Raw genomic sequence first — 20924 nt, forward strand, 5'->3', positions numbered from 1 at the left:
TAACCTAATAGGTCACTAAGCTATTAGGGAATGTGAGAATAGATTGTAATTTGTAGTATGCAAGAAGAAAAAGATTTTTTCACCACCGGGAGCAAAGCAGTAGCAATGCAGTTACATGCGAAGAATCTGCATAACTAATCAGATGTTAGTTTCAAGTGAAATTGAATATGAGATAGCCAAGGTGATTGTTTATAATGGGATGGTAGTCTCACTTTCACATCTGTAGTAGATGGTGCGATATGGAGCCTGAAAATCAAAAGTTCAAAACATTGTTACCCTTTTGCTCATCACTGTACATGTTAAATAGGTAGGGAGATAGCATGGTTCCTTCCTTGTTGGATCAGAAAAACACTTCTCTAGCTTGACCAGTTGGGGTCTGTTCATGAGGTAGTCCTCGATCTAGTGCACTAAGGATTCAGCAATGGCCATCTTCTGTAGTTTTTTAGACAGCAGCCTACACTGGATGGTGTTGAATAGAGATGAGCGAACACTAAAATGTTCGAGGTTCGAAATTCGATTCGAACAGCCGCTCACTGTTCGAGTGTTCGAATGGGTTTCGAACCCCATTATAGTCTATGGGGAACATAAACTCGTTAAGGGGGAAACCCAAATTCGTGTCTGGAGGGTCACCAAGTCCACTATGACACCCCAGGAAATGATACCAACACCCTGGAATGACACTGGGACAGCAGGGGAAGCATGTCTGGGAGCATAAAAGTCACTTTATTTCATGGAAATCCCTGTCAGTTTGCGATTTTCGCAAGCTAACTTTTCTCCATAGAAATGCATTGGCCAGTGCTGATTGGCCAGAGTACGGAACTCGACCAATCAGCGCTGGCTCTGCTGGAGGAGGCGGAGTCTAAGATCGCTCCACACCAGTCTCCATTCAGGTCCGACCTTAGACTCCGCCTCCTCCGGCAGAGCCAGCGCTGATTGGCCGAAGGCTGGCCAATGCATTCCTATGCGAATGCAGAGACTTAGCAGTGCTGAGTCAGTTTTGCTCAACTACACATCTGATGCACACTCGGCACTGCTACATCAGATGTAGCAATCTGATGTAGCAGAGCCGAGGGTGCACTAGAACCCCTGTGCAAACTCAGTTCACGCTAATAGAATGCATAGGCCAGCGCTGATTGGCCAATGCATTCTATTAGCCCGATGAAGTAGAGCTGAATGTGTGTGCTAAGCACACACATTCAGCACTGCTTCATCACGCCAATACAATGCATTAGCCAGTGCTGATTGGCCAGAGTACGGAATTCGGCCAATCAGCGCTGGCTCTGCTGGAGGAGGCGGAGTCTAAGGTCGGACCTGAATGGAGACTGGTGTGGAGCGATCTTAGACTCCGCCTCCTCCAGCAGAGCCAGCGCTGATTGGCCGAATTCCGTACTCTGGCCAATCAGCACTGGCCAATGCATTCTATTAGCCCGAAGAAGTAGAGCTGAATGTGTGTGCTAAGCACACACATTCAGCACTGCTTCATCACGCCAATACAATGCATTAGCCAGTGCTGATTGGCCAGAGTACGGAATTCGGCCAATCAGCGCTGGCTCTGCTGGAGGAGGCGGAGTCTAAGGTCGGACCTGAATGGAGACTGGTGTGGAGCGATCTTAGACTCCGCCTCCTCCAGCAGAGCCAGCGCTGATTGGCCGAATTCCGTACTCTGGCCAATCAGCGCTGGCCAATGCATTCTATTAGCCCGATGAAGTAGAGCTGAATGTGTGTGCTTAGCACACACATTCAGCTCTACTTCATCGGGCTAATAGAATGCATTGGCCAATCAGCGCTGGCCAATGCATTCTATTAGCTTGATGAAGCAGAGTGTGCACAAGGGTTCAAGCGCACCCTCGGCTCTGATGTAGCAGAGCCGAGGGTGCACAAGGGTTCAAGTGCACCCTCGGCTCTCCTACATCAGAGCCGAGGGTGCGCTTGAACCCTTGTGCAGCCTCGGCTCTGCTACATCAGAGCTGAGGGTGCGCTTGAACCCTTGTGCACACTCTGCTTCATCAAGCTAATAGAATGCATTGGCCAGCACTGATTGGCCAGAGTACGGAATTCGGCCAATCAGCGCTGGCCAATGCATCCCTATGGGAAAAAGTTTATCTCACAAAAATCACAATTACACACCCGATAGAGCCCCAAAAAGTTATTTTTAATAACATTCCCCCCTAAATAAAGGTTATCCCTAGCTATCCCTGCCTGTACAGCTATCCCTGTCTCATAGTCACAAAGTTCACATTCTCATATGACCCGGATTTGAAATCCACTATTCGTCTAAAATGGAGGTCACCTGATTTCGGCAGCCAATGACTTTTTCCAATTTTTTTCAATGCCCCCGGTGTCGTAGTTCCTGACCCACCTCCCCTGCGCTGTTATTGGTGCAAAAAAGGCGCCAGGGAAGGTGGGAGGGGAATCGAATTTTGGCGCACTTTACCACGCGGTGTTCGATTCGATTCGAACATGGCGAACACCCTGATATCCGATCGAACATGTGTTCGATAGAACACTGTTCGCTCATCTCTAGTGTTGAAGGCACAGTTGAAGCTAAAGACTTTAATGTGAACAAATGATCCCTCGCCATCAAGGTGAGTGGACAATCTATGCAGGAGGTGTATCAGAGCGTCATCCACCCCAACTGTATCCCAGTATGCAAGCTACAGTTGGTCTATATATGGGGCCACACACTATTTTGGATGAGATAACACCATTTGTTCAAATACTTTCAAAATGTTTGATGTCAGAAAAGGAGATGGTACATGAAGTTCATGTCTAGATATTCTAAGCAGCTACTTTTACCCCACAAATGCACAATGGCTCTTAAACAGCTCTAGAGATATGGGGCTGATCTTGCTGTTCTACAGGAATACCATCTGTGAGCAAGCAATTGTTTCACATAAGAAAGCAATGGGTTCGGAAGGTGCTGGCATTCCCCTCATTCAATAAAATGAGTGGAATTATGGGTTCTGTCTTACGCGCGCTACACATTGAAATCAATGGGAGGCTTTTTAACCCATTGATTTCAATGTGTTACGCGCGTTAAACAGAACCCATTGAAGTCAATACCTGCCGGTGTTTCCATCAATATAATTCATATGCTGGGATTTCCAAAACCACAACAGATTTTTTAATGTCAGAAAACTGTTCACCTGCCTTCTACAAGTGAGATCAGTTGTACAATGTGTTTAGCTTTATGTAGAATGAGAAATCCACATATGTACATATGTGAAACCTTTGCATGAATTTGTGGAAAAAAATTACTTTTACCCTTTAACTTAAGGTCTGAATCACTAAAGAAACAACTATTATACAATATATGAATAATCCAAAACCTCTGCAGTTTACTAATTTATATATAGCAAATTTCTTCTGCAGCAATAAATAACTTGTTCTTTAAATATGATGGGTCTGCTTTTTCCCATGTTTTGGAACTGTACTATAAAATTATTCTTGAATGTAACTGTAGGCAAATCCAGCCAAACCATGGTTAGTAAATAAAAAATACTAAAAGGAGTATAGTAGGTCATGGAAATTAGTTTATATATTTGGAACTGCTAAAACAAGACCCTAAATTGCTATTTGAAGGTGTACATGCAAGGCTAAATGAAACAGCCCTCTCTGTCCCAGATGAAATGCAGGTGCAGAGCTGCTGATAGGACGTGTTCCCAAAATGCAGTCACAATAAATTACCAGCAAAACACATGTTACAGAAGAATTCAGCTCCTACTATACACTTTTTTTTTTTTTTAATCATTAAAGTTGATTTCTGATTCATAAGGTGGATAACACAGCAATTGAACCTACACTAACTACAAGAGGAAAGGGACACTGAGCACTGTGTTAAGCTGGGTTCACACGGGGGTTTTTGGACCGAATTTTGGTACAGAATCCTCCTCAAAATTCGACTCCAAAAAATGTCTCCCATTGAATTCAATGGGTTCCTTTTTCCATGAGTGGTTTGTTCCCACTCGTGGAAAAAGAAGCGACCTGCCCTTTTTTGACGCGGATTCAGTTTTGGAATACATGGCATAAGACTCCCTCCCGACTAGGCCCATTCATTTGGGCCTAATCTGGAGCGGTATGCTGCGACTAGATGCTGGAAAACTCAGTGTGCACTGCACCGGCATCCAGTCACAGCTAGCTTCGGGAGAGTTTTTTTGGAGCGGATTTTGGCTTGTTTTGGAGGTATAGAAAACTGACTAACTCAGGCTCCGTTCACATCTGTGCCAGAGTCTCTGTTGGACTTTTTCCTCCACCGCTTTCAGGATTAAAAAAACACCTAAGGGCCCCTACACACGGAGTTTACACTCCATGTATTCTGTATACCCTCCGCTCATTTTGTTCATTTTACACGTGTAAAAATACACATGTAAAATGTAGTTAGCCATTGAGTTCAATGGCATGTTCGTATAACGCACGTCTTTGTGCACGCACACAAAAAGACGCGCATTATACGAACATGCCATTGAACTCAATGGCTAACTACATTTTACACGTGTATTTTTACACGTGTAAAATGTACAGAATACACGGAGCGTAAACTCCGTGTGAAGGGGCCCTAATTAGGCTAGGTTCACACCTGTGCTCAGTCTACCTTCGGGGTTTCCATCCTCAATACGCTTAAAAATTGCCGAGAGAAAAGTCCTGCATTCTTTACTAGATGGAGGTAATACAGTAAGGGATATTCCAAGCAGGGAGTAGCAGCTCAAAATGTCCTAATAGGGCAGATGAAAGGGGATATTTTCTTTAGAGGGCATGATTCAAAAGTGCTTAACTTTTTCTCTTTATTAAATTTATTTATATATCTCCATATTTTGACAGATTACACTTACTACTATTGGTTACGGTGATAAGACACCTCGTACATGGCTTGGAAGAGTCCTGGCAGCAGGGTTTGCTCTTCTTGGCATCTCTTTTTTTGCACTTCCTGCGGTAAGTTCCTTCAATTGATCTAACCAGACTTAGACTAAGGCTCCATGTAGCGTGTCAAAAAGCATTGTGGGAAAAAACAACACAACGGAACTGCATTGTGGTTTTTCCTGCAGCACTTTTCAGAGAAAGTCTGCAGAATTTTTTTCTGCGGACTTTTTGCTTCAAGTATACCTGTACAGAAAATGCCACAGGTATAGTTGAAACAGAAAGACTTTCTGTAAAAGCACTGAGGAAAAAATTGCAATGCTTTTCCTGCAGCACTTTTTGGTTGCGCCTTGCTACTTGTGGCCTTAGCTTTAGGCTGGGGCCCCACAGCCGGAAACGCCGCGATTTGGTGACGGCATAAACGCCACGGGAAAAATAGTGGCGTTGTACAGTACTTGCAAAGTGGATGGGATACCTGCGAATCCCATGCCCACTTTGCATAAAAAATCGCAGCGCGGACACGATGCGATTACCAAAACTGTCACGGTTTTGAAAATCGCAGCATGTCAATTATATCTATGGAAACGCTGGCAGCTTTCCCATAGATGTAATTGTAACAGAAAGTCCACGGAGGAAAACTCTGAACTTTCTGTTCAAAGTGCTGTGGGAAGAACTGCAATGTGTTCACGTCACGGTTGTTCCTACAGCGCTTTAGCGCAGCGTTTCTGGTCCGTGGGGCCTTAGTATTAATCAGCTTTTTCTGTGTGAGTGATAAAATAAGTGTATTTTATCCTTTAACAGGGTATTCTTGGATCTGGTTTTGCCCTAAAAGTTCAAGAACAACATAGACAGAAACATTTTGAGAAGCGTCGGACTCCAGCAGCCAACCTTATACAGGTATCAGATATGGTGGAATGAAAGGGGGAGGGTAGGTATCCAAAATCACCATAAATCAGGACCATAGAAGGTATGAAAATAACTACTGTACCTCTTTTTTCCCAAATAATCATTTACATCAATAGCACATTGTAATCCCAAAAATACAGTAAATGTGTTGTGGGCGACTCTCTAGGGCCTTGCTTACTACACTCTCATGTCCACCTGATTACATTTCAACAAACTTCTAGATCTAGGAGAGCTTGGATGTAAAAGTGCTTTACTAAATCCCTTTTATTCAGTATAATAGATTTGACTCCTCCTCTGTTGCCTCCTCTGAAGTAAGAGGAATAGCACGTAGCACAGCAGATCTGTTTTGTCAGCATAGGAAAAGAAATCCATTGTTGAGTATGCTCAAGCTCAGCGCTCCAGTGTTCAGGTGTATGTGTTACTGTCGTAAACTAACAGATTCTCTGTTTATTTACTGCTTTGTGTATGTTATTAAATGTGTCTCTTCTCTGGATGCATATGTCTTTGTACTTGTAAGAGAATTTTCTTTCCTCTGCCATAATATTTAGGGGAGAGTAGAGTGTTGCTATGGAAGGTATTTATTTTCCTATCAAAATAAAAGGGCCAGGTCTTCCCCCTCCCCAATCCCTGGCAGCAGCTGGTTTATAAAAGTTAAGCTCTCTGTGTATGAAGGGTGTTATGCTTTAAGGTGGGGGAGCTCTGTTGAGGCTGGAAACTGTCAAACTCCGAGAGAGCAGAGAAAGGGAAGTTAGGATCCTGACAGTAACACAAAACAGATTCTCACCTATTAGTGGAAAATAATGTGATATGATGAGTAATGGGTGTATGACAACACTCTAGAAAGTTTGCAGTCTTCATTGTTGTAATGAGGAAGAGTTTTGATATGACAAAACAACCATTCTGGTTTGTTTTGGGGGGTTTTGTCAGGAACCAGCAAACTAAATGTTACCATTCTAGATTTCGTCACTATCAACAAAAAAACGTAGAATAAATGATAATGTAAGGGCACATCAAACACACACAACAGTATCAGTAGCAGATTATCATACAGCAGCCACCTCGGGCTCCTGGGCCCCGGTACAAAATCATACCCTACCTATGTTGTACCATTTAGAATATTGGTATATTTTATGTGTCAGAGCCTCCAGGAATCAAAGCGATTGCTACCCTCTTTAGTTATTCCCCTGTGCGTGATATATAAATCAACCTAAAACTGGGAACTAATTGAGAATAAACATTCTTATGAATCTTCATTTAGCCGATCAGTCCATATAAAAGGCCCTGCAAAATTTAGCCTGGTGGGGCCCACAATCTTAATACAAATCCATGGTAATATTAATCCGCCCCTTAACAGTATGCAAGTGTTTGTTCAGTTTCTATTGTAGCACTGTGCCTACAATAGAGTAAACAGCAGTGCCAATTGCTTTATTTGTCACCGTGATTATGTCATCTCCAAGAGACTAGCCGTGTCACCTGACCCATTTTAGGTATACTCGCTGGTAGTTGTCATAATGACTTGGCTGTTTTACCCAGTAGCGGGTGCTGCAATGGTAGTCCCAGTTAGGCAGTGGCATAACTAGGAATGGCGGGGCCCGGTGGCAAACCTTTGACATGGGCCCTCCCCGACCGACGCCGAAAACCTCAACCAACACCCCCACCCCACCCCCCGCATTCCTGCGCGCACTATTATACCCCATAGTGGCCCCTTCACCCAGTATTATGCCCCATAGTGGACACTCATTAACAATTATTATACTCTGGGGTCTTTTCAGACCCCAGAGTATAATAATCGGAAACCGAGAGGGGGATACAAACGTAAACACTGTTACTTACCTATCCCTGCGCGCCCCGCTGTTGGCTATCTTCAATGACGTCAGGGACGCCATGTGACTGGGGGCCTGCGTCGCGACACATAAAGACACAGGCCCCGGTCATGTGACATCTGATACTTCACACAAGTTGGCCCCGAAGCCTTCGCAGAGCGTAGAGAGGTAAGTAACACTGTTTGTTATCTTCAGCTCTTCCACTTATCAGCCGGTTTAATTGAATTTGGCTGATAAGGGCTGAGATAAGGAGTCTGTTACCTCTGTATGTAATGCAAGCTGACTCAAATCCAGCTCTGCTACATCAGTTTCCACATCAGCTTCATACTGTGGAAATGCATAGCAGATAGCAGAGCAAGTGAAACCCCCCCACTAATGTGCCGAGAAATCCAGGAATTGAAGAGAGCACAGAGTCTCCAGGTGGCAGAACAAGAGTTATGGGAATACCCCTTTAATGTCAAAGTAAAAATGATCAATATTCATTAAAGTTATCAAACACATCCAGTCCTTTTACATGAGTAACTTTCCATTTCCATTTTTCCTGCAAATCAATAGTATAAGGGGAAGTAACAGTAATATAAAAGAAAAACAACTGCCGTGCATCATTGACACTTCAACAGGCAGACACATACTATACACTCCAAAAGCTGAAATGGACATGCACAAAAATCACAATGCATCAGTATCCTTCATACATATATAGCACTATGGATCAGATCAACAGCATCAAGTAGTCCCCCTAAAATACCAGATAAAATTACCAACCGCCATCATTACAGAAAATACTGGAACAAGGATGCATGACTAACATGTCCGTCTGCCTCTCTTCTCGATCCAATGGTAACAGTTAAGATAGTTGGTCCCAGCTGTAGATGTAGTGAATCAATGTCCCACAATTACTTCTGCAAGTATGGAAGGATCTTCTGTGATTTATTGATAGCACCCTGGCCAATAACAATCCACACATAAGCAGTATCTCAAAGCAGCAGTCCAAATATGTGACCTTTGTACCATACACTGTCCATTTTGGGATATATCCTAATCCCAAAAATCACCTTTTTATCCTTCATCAATAATTTAGAAATGAGCGTGCTGCTAGAGTATAAATGTATAGTGACAGATTTCATATATACTCAAGCTGGACTTTTTTTTTTCTTATATTCACTGGCACTATTGATTTCAGAATAGGTTTCTTATTATTGGAGTCACACTTTAAAGCTAAGACCCCACATTGCGGAAACACAGTGTTTGTTGTTGTTTTTTTGTTTCCGTTTTTGCTGCTTTTTTTTGAGCCAAAGTCCGGAGTGGGATTAGCATAAGGAAAACAGAGTTTCCTTTTATGTTTTCAAAAATGAGGGGCCACACGGTGGCTCAGTGGTTAGCACTAGGTCCTTGCAGCACTGGAGTCCTGGTGTTCAATTCCCGCCAAGGGCAAAAAAACATCTGCAATGAGTTTGTATGTTCTCCCCATGTTTCATGGATTTCCATCTCATATTCCAAAAAGACATACTGATAGGGAAAAATGTACATTGTAAGCTCTATGTGGGGCTCGTGGGGCCCTGTGTTTGCATGGATTTCCATCCCATATTCCAAAAAGACATACTGAAATGTATGTACATTGTGAGCTCTATGTGGGGCTCACAATCTACAAAAAAAAAATAAATGCAAAAATGAAGAAGGCATTCTGATCTGTGCCATTTTTGTTTGGACTGTGCCTGCTTCTACTCTAATCTTTACTTCCTTGTAGAACTGTGGTGGCTATAGTGGCTCACATGTTCCTTACGCTAGGTTCACACCTCCGTTTGGGTGAACAGAAACCCAATCCGCTTAAATAAGCAATTACCTTTGGAAACCCAGTGGACCCCATTATAGTCTATGGCTCCGACGGGTTTTCCCCTGAAAAGGGCAAAAAATGTGGAGACAAAAGCGCTGCTTGCAGCATTTTTTTCTCCACATTTTTCAAGCAGAATAGGAAACGGAATCCCGGGCGGAGTACAGGCGCAAGTGTGAACCTAACTTGAGCCAGAATATCAAAACTGTAGCATGAAGTGTAAAAATCCGCACAATTTATACTTTCTTTCAGCTCTACATTTTCAGCAGAAAAACTGCCAATTTTCTACTGCAGCATTTTATTCCAGTGTGAGCACCCCATAAAGTTAACAGCGGGATTCTAAAAGTCTGTGCACCCTACAGTATATATAGAATAGCATGATATTAAATCCCTGAGCGTGTATCTATTCTCATGGTCACGAAAACTTCAAAAATGCCAGCGTGGGAAACATATTTCTTTCACTTCCCAAAACCCAGGAGCTTGTGGATTACTAAAGTTACACACAGTTGGCTACATTGCTAATTTAGACTGTGCTTGTATAGATGGCATGTCTCTTTTTAAACACTTAAGATATACAAGTTGGATTTCAGGCATATGCCCCTACATCGAGCCATCTTTCCAGTATTTATTTTCCTTATGACACTTCTATTGAAAATAACTGCGATCACAGCCAAATATGTGAGAGACACGTCTGTAGATTAAGCCGCCTTGCTTTCTGGAACTAGATTCATTTTAAAAGCCAGCCTCAACATTTTAGGGGAAAAATCCCTAGACTATTAGAAGTGCTGAACAGGGAAAATGATTTGATTCTCTTTCTGTCATATTGTATTTCAGTATCAAGACCAAAAATTGTAAGTCACAGTTCCATTGTGTTATATGCAGCTTCAGCATTATCAAAAGTAATTTGTCACAACAGTGTTCAACGCCCTTCGCCCTCATAATATCACATACATTTAGCAGACATTTTCGTATTCTTCACTTCCACCCTTCACATTATATTATTATGACACAGCCCATGCAGGTATGTCACGTGAAGAGCTTTCATTTATCAGGAAGAGACAGAAGCGTATTACATCATCAGTTAATGTAATATGATAATGGAGAAGTAGTCATGATGTATTAACATTAATAATGCACAGGGACGCTGCCATGGTAGTTTTTCAATTATGTGGCTTTTCTGTGATTTGTTTGTGGCTAAAAAATAGCAATTCATGACCTCTATTCCATATGCATGCCCTTTACTGTGTGTGGTATCTATGTACTGTGACAATAACCCTCTGTTTTTTCTCTTTAAGGCCGCTTGGCGTCTATACTCGACAGATGTGAGTCGTTCCTACCTCACAGCTACATGGTATTACTATGACAGTATCTTGCCATCTTTCAGGTGAGTTGTACTAGACCACGCTGTGAAATGTCAGCATTACATAGAATTATTTATGGCATATTTGGACATCTATAATCCAGGTACAGAAGTTTGTTTTTACACAAATTGAAGAGGTTCCGTTGTCTTTAACAATTACTTGTACAGGATGTTTCACAGGAAGAAAATCCAACCCTTCCTCTTCTATATCACAGTGCTGAGAGTTGTTTTCTAAACTGTTTACAGGATTGTGTAAACTGTACGATGCTGTAGGATGTGTCTCAAAACAGTTACTTCCGGTAAATAAAAAGGGAAAAAAAGAATGTAAAGTTCAGATGGTGATCTGTAGGGAAAAATGACTTGCTTTACATTCAGAACAGCTATAGCCATTCTAGCAATGACGGATTTAGTTGCAAATGAATCACAAATGATCTCTTTAACTTGTATTGGGGTTTATGAGATTGTACAGATGGAATAATGCCATTGTTATTGCTGTCCAAGACACTGGAACCCCTGAAAAAGAAGCATTAAATAGAGATTTGAAAAGATCCTAAATGTGCACAGAAAGTCTGACAGAACACACAGAACCAAGATTAGATATCTAATAATGTTCAGTTACAGTTCTATGTACTGGCCAAACACATTGATTGTCACTACTGGTTACCGTATATAGAATATACAAGTCATATTGTGTAAGCCTATGTAGTCAGTGCCCTAGTGCTAAGACTACTTTCAAAGTACTGCAATGGAAATGTGGATCTCTGAAGTAGTGATTTTAGTAACTTGTATACTTATTTGGATGTCATCTCCAAGAACACCTTCTTTAGAAAGTGCATTACAATATAAAAACTATATATTCCAATGTTTTATGTAAGAATCTTCACTATGTTTCTTAGGTGTTCAGTCATGTCCTCTTTATCATCATGACGGAGGCCACCTCAGGTTCCGGGCCAAAAGCCGGGTAGCCACGACTGAAAGCAGGCACACTGCATAGGTATCCAGCCGCGCACTCCGCTCCGGATTAGACCCAATGAATGGGCCTAGTCCGGAAGAGTTTGTGTCTTCAGGCCAAATCGCGAGGAAGAATGAGCATCTCGCTTCTTTTTTCCGGGAGCCGGAAGAAACAGCTCCCGGAAAAAAAAAACGCCTGAGCGGCTCCAGTTGATTTCAATGGGAAGTCTTTTTGGTCAGGATTCTGAGGCGGATACAGCCTCAAAATCCTGACCAAAACACTACGTGTGAACTTACCCTAAGTCCCTATCCCAAATTCAGTTTCCTTCTGAGGAGGGAACAAATCAGCAAGGGGTTAACCCAATGTTTTCTGCAGGATTTCTACAACACTGTTTGGGTCAGGCAGAAAATGAGGGCAGTGCTCTGTTTCTTCTTTACTTATATTTACTTATTTCTAGTTTTATTGCTCCTTTACATTTTTTAGTTTTGTTGCCTCTACAATGTATTAGATGTGAAAGAGATGAGATATGATTACTAGCCACCACATAGTTTGCATTGAGGAGGTTTAGGACCCAGTCATACCTCACCACTAGCAGTTTGTTGTGCTAAATACTGTAAATTGAGCCTTAGGCAACAGTGAACGATTAAGTGAAGACCATCTATTGATGTGAATATGCTTCCAGCATTTATATATCAGCCGACAGGAGTATCTGCTTTGCTTGCAATGTAAATGGCTCTGCCTATGCAGGTTACTTGTAATAGCCAAGCCATCAAACTTTCTATTCCTATAATGAGTTGCTTATAGTGATGGTATATTTTTTGTTATAAGCAGATTAGAATCTCAAGACAAGCAGTATTCAATGTCACAGATATAAAATAGTAGATGTGATGAATGTAAAATAAAGGTAAAGCACAGGGCTGCTTAGTGGCTGTGGTTGTAGAAGGCCCTGGACCGAACCTATTGCATGATACTGTCATAGCTGCAACCCACAGCAGGTGTGTACAGTTTTTAGAGCTCCCATTAAGTTAAAGGGGTTATCCAGGAGAAACAGGGTTTTTTTCTCTGTTGGCCAGGGAAGGTGAAAAATAATAATAAAAAGTGTGGTGGAATATAATAGTGTTATATAAGTAAGTAAATAAATAATTTAAAAAAATGTGTCCCTGGAGCCCCAGTGGAGCTTGTTCTGGTAGAAGTCCTCTCTACACATGGCTGCTAAGGCCAATCAGCAGCCTAAGGAGATGACCCGGGACGTCACAGGTTACATATGTGAGTACCATCTCTGGTCCTTTCCTTAGGCTTGGCCTCAGTGGTTACATGGGAACTTCTGCCAGTAACAAGCCCTGGTGGGCTGCAGGACACAGGAGCACTGCAATGATTTTTTTTATTTTTTTTTCGGGGGGGGGGGGGTCACCCTCCCTTGCCTCCTGAGAAATTTTATTTTATCTTTTAATGTAGATTGTGAGCCCCACATAGTGCTCACAATGTACATTTTTTCCCTATCGGTATGTCTTTGGAATGAAATTTTTTTTCCAGGACAACCCGTTTAAGTACTACCTATAGAAATCCCTCTGCAGTTGGCTTCCACTTGTTGTGTAGTAGTGGCTGCATTCTGGTTGAATAAAAAAATAATAATGAATTATATAATTCATCAAATGAGTCAGAAAATGATAGCTTGGATAGAGAGATAGATAGTACATATATTTTATAGCCAATGAGGAGGCTTAAAGGGGCTCTATCAGCAAAATTATGCTGATAGAGCCCCACATAAGCGTGAATAGCCTTTAAAAAGGCCATTCAAGGGTTGCTAATGTTATATTAAACTACCCCCTCCATTTTAAAATGATACCCTAAAAAAGAATATGATAATCATACCGTATCGTGCACGCTGGGCGGGCATGCACGGTCCGACGTCATCTTTAGCCACGCCTGTATCTTCTTTCCTCTTGCTGCAATGTCCTCGGGTCTCATCTTCCTCGTCTTCAGTAGCAGGGGAACAGTAGCAGGGGAACTGAGTATGCTCTGTATGCTCAGTTCCCCTGCTACTGCACCGGCGCGGGATTACGAGCAATGACGCCAGAAGAAGAAGACGAGGAAGATGGGACCCGAGGACATCCGGACATTGCTGCAAGAAGAAAGATGTAGGTGTGGCTAAAGATGACGTCGGACCGTGCATGCCCACCCAGCGTGCACTATATGGTATGATTATCATATTCTTTTTTAGGGTATTATTTTAAAACGGGGGGGGGGGGGGGGGGAGGGGGGGGGTGTACTTTAATATAACATTAGCAAAGCCTGAATGGCCTTTCTAAAGGCTATTCACTCATATGTGGGGCTCTATCAGCATAGTTTTGCTGATAGAGCCCCTTTAACACTGAAAGTATTGGTGCCTACCATCTGAGCACTGAGAACTGCAGTTCTCACAGCGCTATCTTTATAATTTGGGTCAGGTCTTGCTTCTACACTTTGGAACTCCCCTGGCAAATTAGTTTTTGACTTGGGGAAATGTGTAGGGAGATTGAGAGGAGGCTATGAGAGCATTGATAGACGGAGATGTTTTATATCATAGGCCCTAGTGCTCCTTGCTCCTTTACTAAATTAGTGACTGTATTGAGATGAGAGGAATTGGCCTAATAGAGTTTTCATATTAGAATAGCAGATACTTTTTCTAACATTCAGTTTATATCTAGTTTAGCGCCTATGTGTTCTCTTGCAATATTAACATTTTATTGCAAGTGATTTTTATTTGCTTCTTTGTGGCAAAATAGCATAATACTACTTACATCAAGGAATGTTGCTGCAGTAGAGGACTTTTTGCTATATTGAGCATAAATTCCCCATTCTTTATATTTGTGAATTCATAACAGTCATATATTGAGGTTTTAATCGATTTAATAACATTTTGTCTTATATTGATTCATATTTAGCCATTTCAGGAATTGAAAGGTGACGTGTAGAAAAATGCCTCCTCCCCCAAAAAAGATATGCTCATAGTACACTACTACTTTTTTTTTTGGCTGACATATGGTACACGACCACTTTTTTTTGGCCCTTCCCCAGTTTATGAACCTATCCCCCCCCCCCAATATATGACCCCTTGAAAGGCCCCTCTTTTTTCCCTCCCAGTACATGACCCCCTTTTTTGCCTCTCTCACAGTATTTGACACGTTTTTTTGCCCCCTCTAACAATATTTGGCCCCCATACAGTATAAGCCTCCTTTTTTATGACCGCTTTTATATGCTGCCCCGCCAAGTATAAGGCTGAGGGGGTTTTATTCTTTTTTTAATGTATTATTCTGCGGAGATATCAGTGCCAGTATTAACAGCACCGCTATCTCCAGTATTGGAGCACATTCCGGGAAAGCCGACAGTACGCTGAATCCACACATTAATGAGGACATGAAAGGTCCTCTTAAAAGAAGCATTAATATTCATCTGCGGATGCCTAATCATTTGGAGTAAATACCACTATGCTGGGGCAGATAGCACTGTGAGCGATGTATCATCTCAATACATCAATACATTTATTTCAATTCACATTGGGAGAAAGTTTTAAATTGATTCTTTAATAAAATGTTAGATTTTTAGGGGTTGGCCCAACTCTTCTTTGATATAAATGTATTCTGTTCCTCACCAAGTAATATTGTAGCTACTGGTGATTTTGTTACAGCATCTGGGTTGTTATGAAATTGGACAGAAAAAAGTTCATCATGAAACAAAATCAGTTCACTCTAACAGCAAACACCTCTGCATTATATCTGGTGTCTTTTCAATCTAAATCTCCTAGGTTTAGGCACCTGCCCCACAGTTTCTAAAGCTGTTCATGGTTTGTTTTATTGTTGCTTTCTTTTGACACATTTTTTTTACAGGTTGAAACTCCCTGGATAGAGACTGCAATGACATCTTTAGAGCAGAAAGTGTATGACGGACAACAGTAACTCTAATACATAATAATAGAAACTTAAAATATCATGAAATAGAAGCATCAGCACGATCGTACATGTTATTTTATCATTACATTTAACTTTCCACAGCAGTATTGTCTACTGCAGGTAAAACACACAGTGATAACATTGCTGTATGCAACCTAAAGATTCTGTCATTTTACATGTACCATGTTTTGCAGTCTTAGGCTTCGTTCCCACAGAGTAAAGCACTGCTCATTTTGACACGTATACACGTTTCAGAGTGCGGCGCTTCAAAACAGATCCCATTGATTTCAATGGGTGCCGGCATACGTGCGCTACACATTGAAATCAATGGGTTACAAAACCTTCCATTGATTTCAATGTGTAGCACGCGTATGCTGGCACTCATTGAAATCAATGGGATCTGTTTTGAAGTGCCGCGCTCTGACACTTGTATACATGTCTAAATGAGTGGCGCGTTACTCCATGGGAACAGAGCCTAAGAAAAAATATTTCTAAAATCTCAGTTCAGTCAGGCTAGGGGACCAGTGCCAGACCCTCTGACCGATGAAGTGTTCTGCCAAATAGAAAACATTTAGTGAACCATCTACTACCTTAGGCTAGCTTCATACTGCAGTTATACAGTATGGTGTTTTGATCAACAGTGGATCAGATCAGCATAAGGCTAAGGCCTCATGTAGTGCGCTGCAGTCAAAAATTGTTGTTGGAAAAGACTGTGGTAAAAACGCAGCATGTTTTTTTCCCCACAGTTTTTCACAAAAAGTATGCAGAGTTTTTCACTGCGAACTTTCTACCTATATTATACCTATATGGATGTGATTAGCCAGGATCCCATCTACAGGTAGTGTAAAACGCAGCGTTTTTTGAAACATGGGGCCCTGGCTTATAACTGTAAAACACCTTCACGTGATTGACACCATTCATGTGTTAAGACAACAGACGGAAGGCCCGTTCTATCCGATTTCAGGTTTTTTTAGACTGAAGGAAAAGGGAAAGGGCTGTGCTTTTTCTTAATACTAAAAACCAACAGAATGTAAAACTGTAGTGTGGAGCTAGCCTTAGACCATCAAGGAATAAATGATTAACCCATCTTCTACCATAGACCACCAAGGAACGGGAGATTGCTATACACCACAACAGAATCAAATCTCAACTTATCCACTATCCTAGACCACCAAAGAAATCTTAATTTTTTTTCTTTATCTCCTTTGGTCTAAACTGGGATGTATCTTATCACCTGTTGCATTTTATAGTCCGGTGCATAAATTGCTACCGTATAGTGCTGCATGTACACAGGAGAAAGCTTTATCTTAATTCTGTATAAAATCTGCAACAAATACGTGACAGTCAGTGCTTATAGTAAAGTGCATTACTCACAAACACCTACCATTTTAAAGTCATTGCCATGGACATCTAAATAGGTGTATGAAGGCCAAGTGTCAGTATATCAGTTTAAGATCCCCCAAAACAAAAAATATAATTCACTGTCTGAGACCCCTAAACAAGTTTTTCTTTCTCCAGGACTCACAGACTGTACATTTCTAATCTAGAATGAAATACAAAGGCACTATGGATAAGATAATGTCTGCGTTCCTCGACACCTTATTCCTTTCAGAGATGTAATCTGCTATTGTATATTTAACCCCTTCAGAGAGCTGCTTCTTTTGTTTGATACCTGGCATCGAACCCGTAGCCGAAATGGAGGGGTTAGGCACTGTCAGGGGTCTCCTCGATATCACCCAGTCTCCCCCGCTCTGAAATCTGCAGCACCCCCTTTCTGTGCTGGGGAAAGGTAGGGGTCCCTGCTAGTGTTACCAAGCCCAGTGTTTGTCAAAGTGTCGATCAGGGCAGAGGGGCCTGCAATAGGGCAGGGCAATGCGTATGTTTGTGAAGTATGAGTGTTCTATGAGTGTTCAATTCTTAATCCTTTTAAATTATACTTGCATATTATAGCTCAATTAAATTGCATTTATGGACATATCTTGTTATCCAAGCTCAGCATTTAATTGTACTCTATGCAATATAAAAACTGATGTGGACAACTCAACTGAATGTGCATGGGATGGTGATACTATACTGCTACAGTGGGGACTTAACTTGTCCACATGTAGGATACATCTAGGTGTTCCATCTTTATACACATTGCACTGTGTATTGTACAGGTCAGTCAGAATGTGGATAGGCCATTATCCATTGTGGAGAGTATGTAACGGGCATTGCGTATACCTGCATACATCCTTGCCAGCCCCTCTGACTCTGGAGTGTTTAGTGTCCTCTGTGTTTGTTTGTACCTGTCAGTATCATTATTGTAAATGTCACTTATATTTTCTCCCAATCTGTCATCACTAATGTCACTTTGCAACCCCTGTTTTTTCACCTTCGACTTCTATAGACATATGGAATCTCTGGACAGGGCTTTGTCTTTTTCCTAGGGTGCTCTTCTTTTTTTGGTATTGGTGCAACCATCTTTTGACTTGTATCAGCAGGATTCTTCCTTTGCTCCATGTTTCTATCAGGCTTGTAGGTAGAGGAAAATAACAGTGCTGGGATAACAATATCACAATCTCGTAGTTTTGCATTGGCACAGGATGTTTGCCTTCTGTACCCCCAAAACGAAATGTTTTATGATCAGAACTGGTGCATTGAGTATAAATCATTATCCACAATTGTCTTCATTTGTCAGACTGGACTATGTGTAACAGTAACCCATGGCCTCTTTACAGTAATAAGCGGAGTTTCTTTCGTCTGTACGCTGGCTGGAAGCCCAGGTATTTACCTATTGGAATGGGATGATCTGCATGCGTGTGTCTGGATTGTGCAGACAGTAGTCCAGCCTGCTTTACCAAAAATACAGTCTGCATTGTAAGCCTAGCCTATTAAAAGAAATCCCTTGAACGTCTCTGTGTGTTAAGATAATAAGAGCGCATGAACCGTCATGACAGACACTCATAGACATTTACATATTCCCAGCTGCGGGAGAGATTTTTCTAGTGTTTGGACAAGACCGACACTAAAGAAGAGTACACTTGTCTAAAATCTGCAGAACATCCTTTGTATCCGTAGTGTTCTATCTGGGCTCTTGGTTATTGATTGTATTCACTGCTGTGCAGAGCTGGGTATGTAAAAGTGAATTGAGAGTCCTCTATTTCTCAGGAGCTGTCCATCCATTTATCCTAATACACAGCAGACTTTACTGAATTTATGTTACAGTTAATGATATTACCGTAAATGTTGTCACTTCTTCATTTAACTCTTTGAGGGCCAGCACAAGCCTTACAAAAGTCGCTGTGAAAATGACATGTTTATCACAGAAACGCATTTGCTGGTCCCCCAAGGAATTAAATTATCGAGGAACTGATACATTTCTTAAACCCCTTCACTGCCATGAGAACATAGAACACTCACATGGCAGACAAGGACTTAAGAGTGTCGCTAAGATGTGTTTGCATGCAGATGATTTCCAAGGATCGCAGTAGAGGAATGAGGTGTGAAGGCCCGCAGTAGAGGAATGAGGTGTGTAGGATCGCCTGTCTTAGCAGCATGTGGTACTGAACTGTGTTGTAACGCAAACTCCGAGAGGATTACTCCGAGGGAAATGGGTGCCGTATTCCAGGTGCTTTACAATTGAATCTAAAGTGTCAAGTCTGTCTTGGGGTTTTGGATGAAATGGAATGGAGAAGTCTAATGGTTTATTAGACCGCTCTTAGCATGAGTACTCAACATGGTGAGAAAAAAATGTTTTAAGTGTACTATACATTAGCATCAATCCATTCTTTGAAATATGTAGTAGCATTTTATTGCATGACTCCTTAAACTTTTTTCACCATGTTGAATGATTGGTTTTATTTTATGTAGCTCAATAATGCATGGACTCAGTCATCAGCAGTTTCTTCTAGTTGGGGATGATTTATTTGCTAAAGGCAGGATGTTCATCCAGTTTGTAGCAATAACCAAATAAATAATTCCTTTAATAAAGAAGTAGCATCCTCACAGATAGAATAGAGAATATAACTTTCTGTCCCTTTACCTTGTCTTCCTCTCACCCCATTCACTTGCTTGTTTACCCTTTGAAACTTTTCTGTCGTCTCACACCTATCATCCCCTTGACTTCTTTATTGAGAGTTTTTCACTTCTTCGGTCTCATGGACTGTGTTCTCCGCTCCTGTCCTTTCTAGTAATAAAGCAGGATTAAAAGATCGCATACGAGGAAATGCTGCGCCAAGACAGAGTGCGAGGAGCAAACAGTACTTGGCTCCTCCAGAACAGACATCTCCTGGGCCAGACTTAACTGCAGAAACGCCCAGTCCTACCAAAGTGCAGAAAAGTTGGAGCTTTAATGATCGCACAAGATTTCGAGCATCATTGCGACTTAAACCAAAACCCCAAGCAGATGGTGAGTGCAATATACACCAGAATTAATTTGTGCTGGAGTAAGAATTGCCAAATTTATCAAGTGGCACAAACTACTTTGGTTTCTTTGACTGTTTGTACACCACTAAATAAGATTTACACCAACTATGCATTCTAATTTACAATATCTGACATACATTGTAGTAAATCTGTAGTATCGTGTCAATCAACAAGCCTGACACTATAAGGGCAAGAAGTGATAATTATTAGCACAAAAATTTGCTAAATATTGAAACATTTGTGACAGAAAACCCTTAAATTTTTCCCTATATGTTTAGCGTCTTTTTTTTTTTTTTTTAAACTGTAATATTTATTGAAAGGATTTTTGTAAAATACAATACAATACAACACAAGAGTTGAAAACCTAAAAAACATGAACATGAAGCAATACATATACCGTCAAATAGACTGGAAATGTATACACATCACAAAAACCTGAGAGCAGAAATGAGGGGGTGGGGGAGGAAGGGAAGGGGAAGGAGTCAGAGACCATTCAAAATACGGTATGCGTCCCAAGATGACCATATAGCCAGGAACACCTCAACAGTATGGTTAAGTGTGGCCGTCAAGTTCTCCATGCTACGGACATCCTTAACTCGGGCTACAAGATCAGAGCCAGAGGGAGGAGAGGTACTCTTCCATCAAAGAGCGATGAGAGTTTTGGCTGCAGTACAGAGATAAAGAAACAATTTAGAGGTGTGGTTTAGCGTCTTTTAATAGCAATTTACTGTTAATGACTGAGTAATACAGAAATGGATACGCATAAAAATTTTTGTCAGCAGCTTATATGGTACGGTCTACCTGAGAAAGCACTTTCACCAATATGCCTTTAGTGGCACATTGCATTTAGTGGATACAATTT

The 20924-nt window shown here is 41.4% G+C and overlaps 1 protein-coding gene across 4 annotated transcripts in view; it reads left to right on the plus strand.

Moving 5' to 3' along the window:
- Nucleotides 1-20924, plus strand: part of KCNQ4 (potassium voltage-gated channel subfamily Q member 4) — a 149433-nt gene that overhangs the window by 119260 nt on the left and 9249 nt on the right. For 3 of the 4 annotated variants that reach the window (XM_075264677.1, XM_075264676.1, XM_075264679.1), the window contains 5 exons: nucleotides 4819-4929; nucleotides 5656-5751; nucleotides 10710-10798; nucleotides 17304-17444; nucleotides 19828-20045. In XM_075264677.1, the coding sequence (XP_075120778.1) occupies nucleotides 4819-4929; nucleotides 5656-5751; nucleotides 10710-10798; nucleotides 17304-17444; nucleotides 19828-20045 (655 nt within the window). The remainder of the gene's footprint in view (nucleotides 1-4818; nucleotides 4930-5655; nucleotides 5752-10709; nucleotides 10799-17303; nucleotides 17445-19827; nucleotides 20046-20924) is intronic. The other variant, XM_075264680.1, reaches the window with a different exon arrangement.

The sequence above is a fragment of the Leptodactylus fuscus genome, chromosome 2 (assembly GCF_031893055.1).
Source record: "Leptodactylus fuscus isolate aLepFus1 chromosome 2, aLepFus1.hap2, whole genome shotgun sequence".
In the NCBI taxonomy this organism is placed as follows: Eukaryota; Metazoa; Chordata; class Amphibia; order Anura; family Leptodactylidae; genus Leptodactylus; species Leptodactylus fuscus.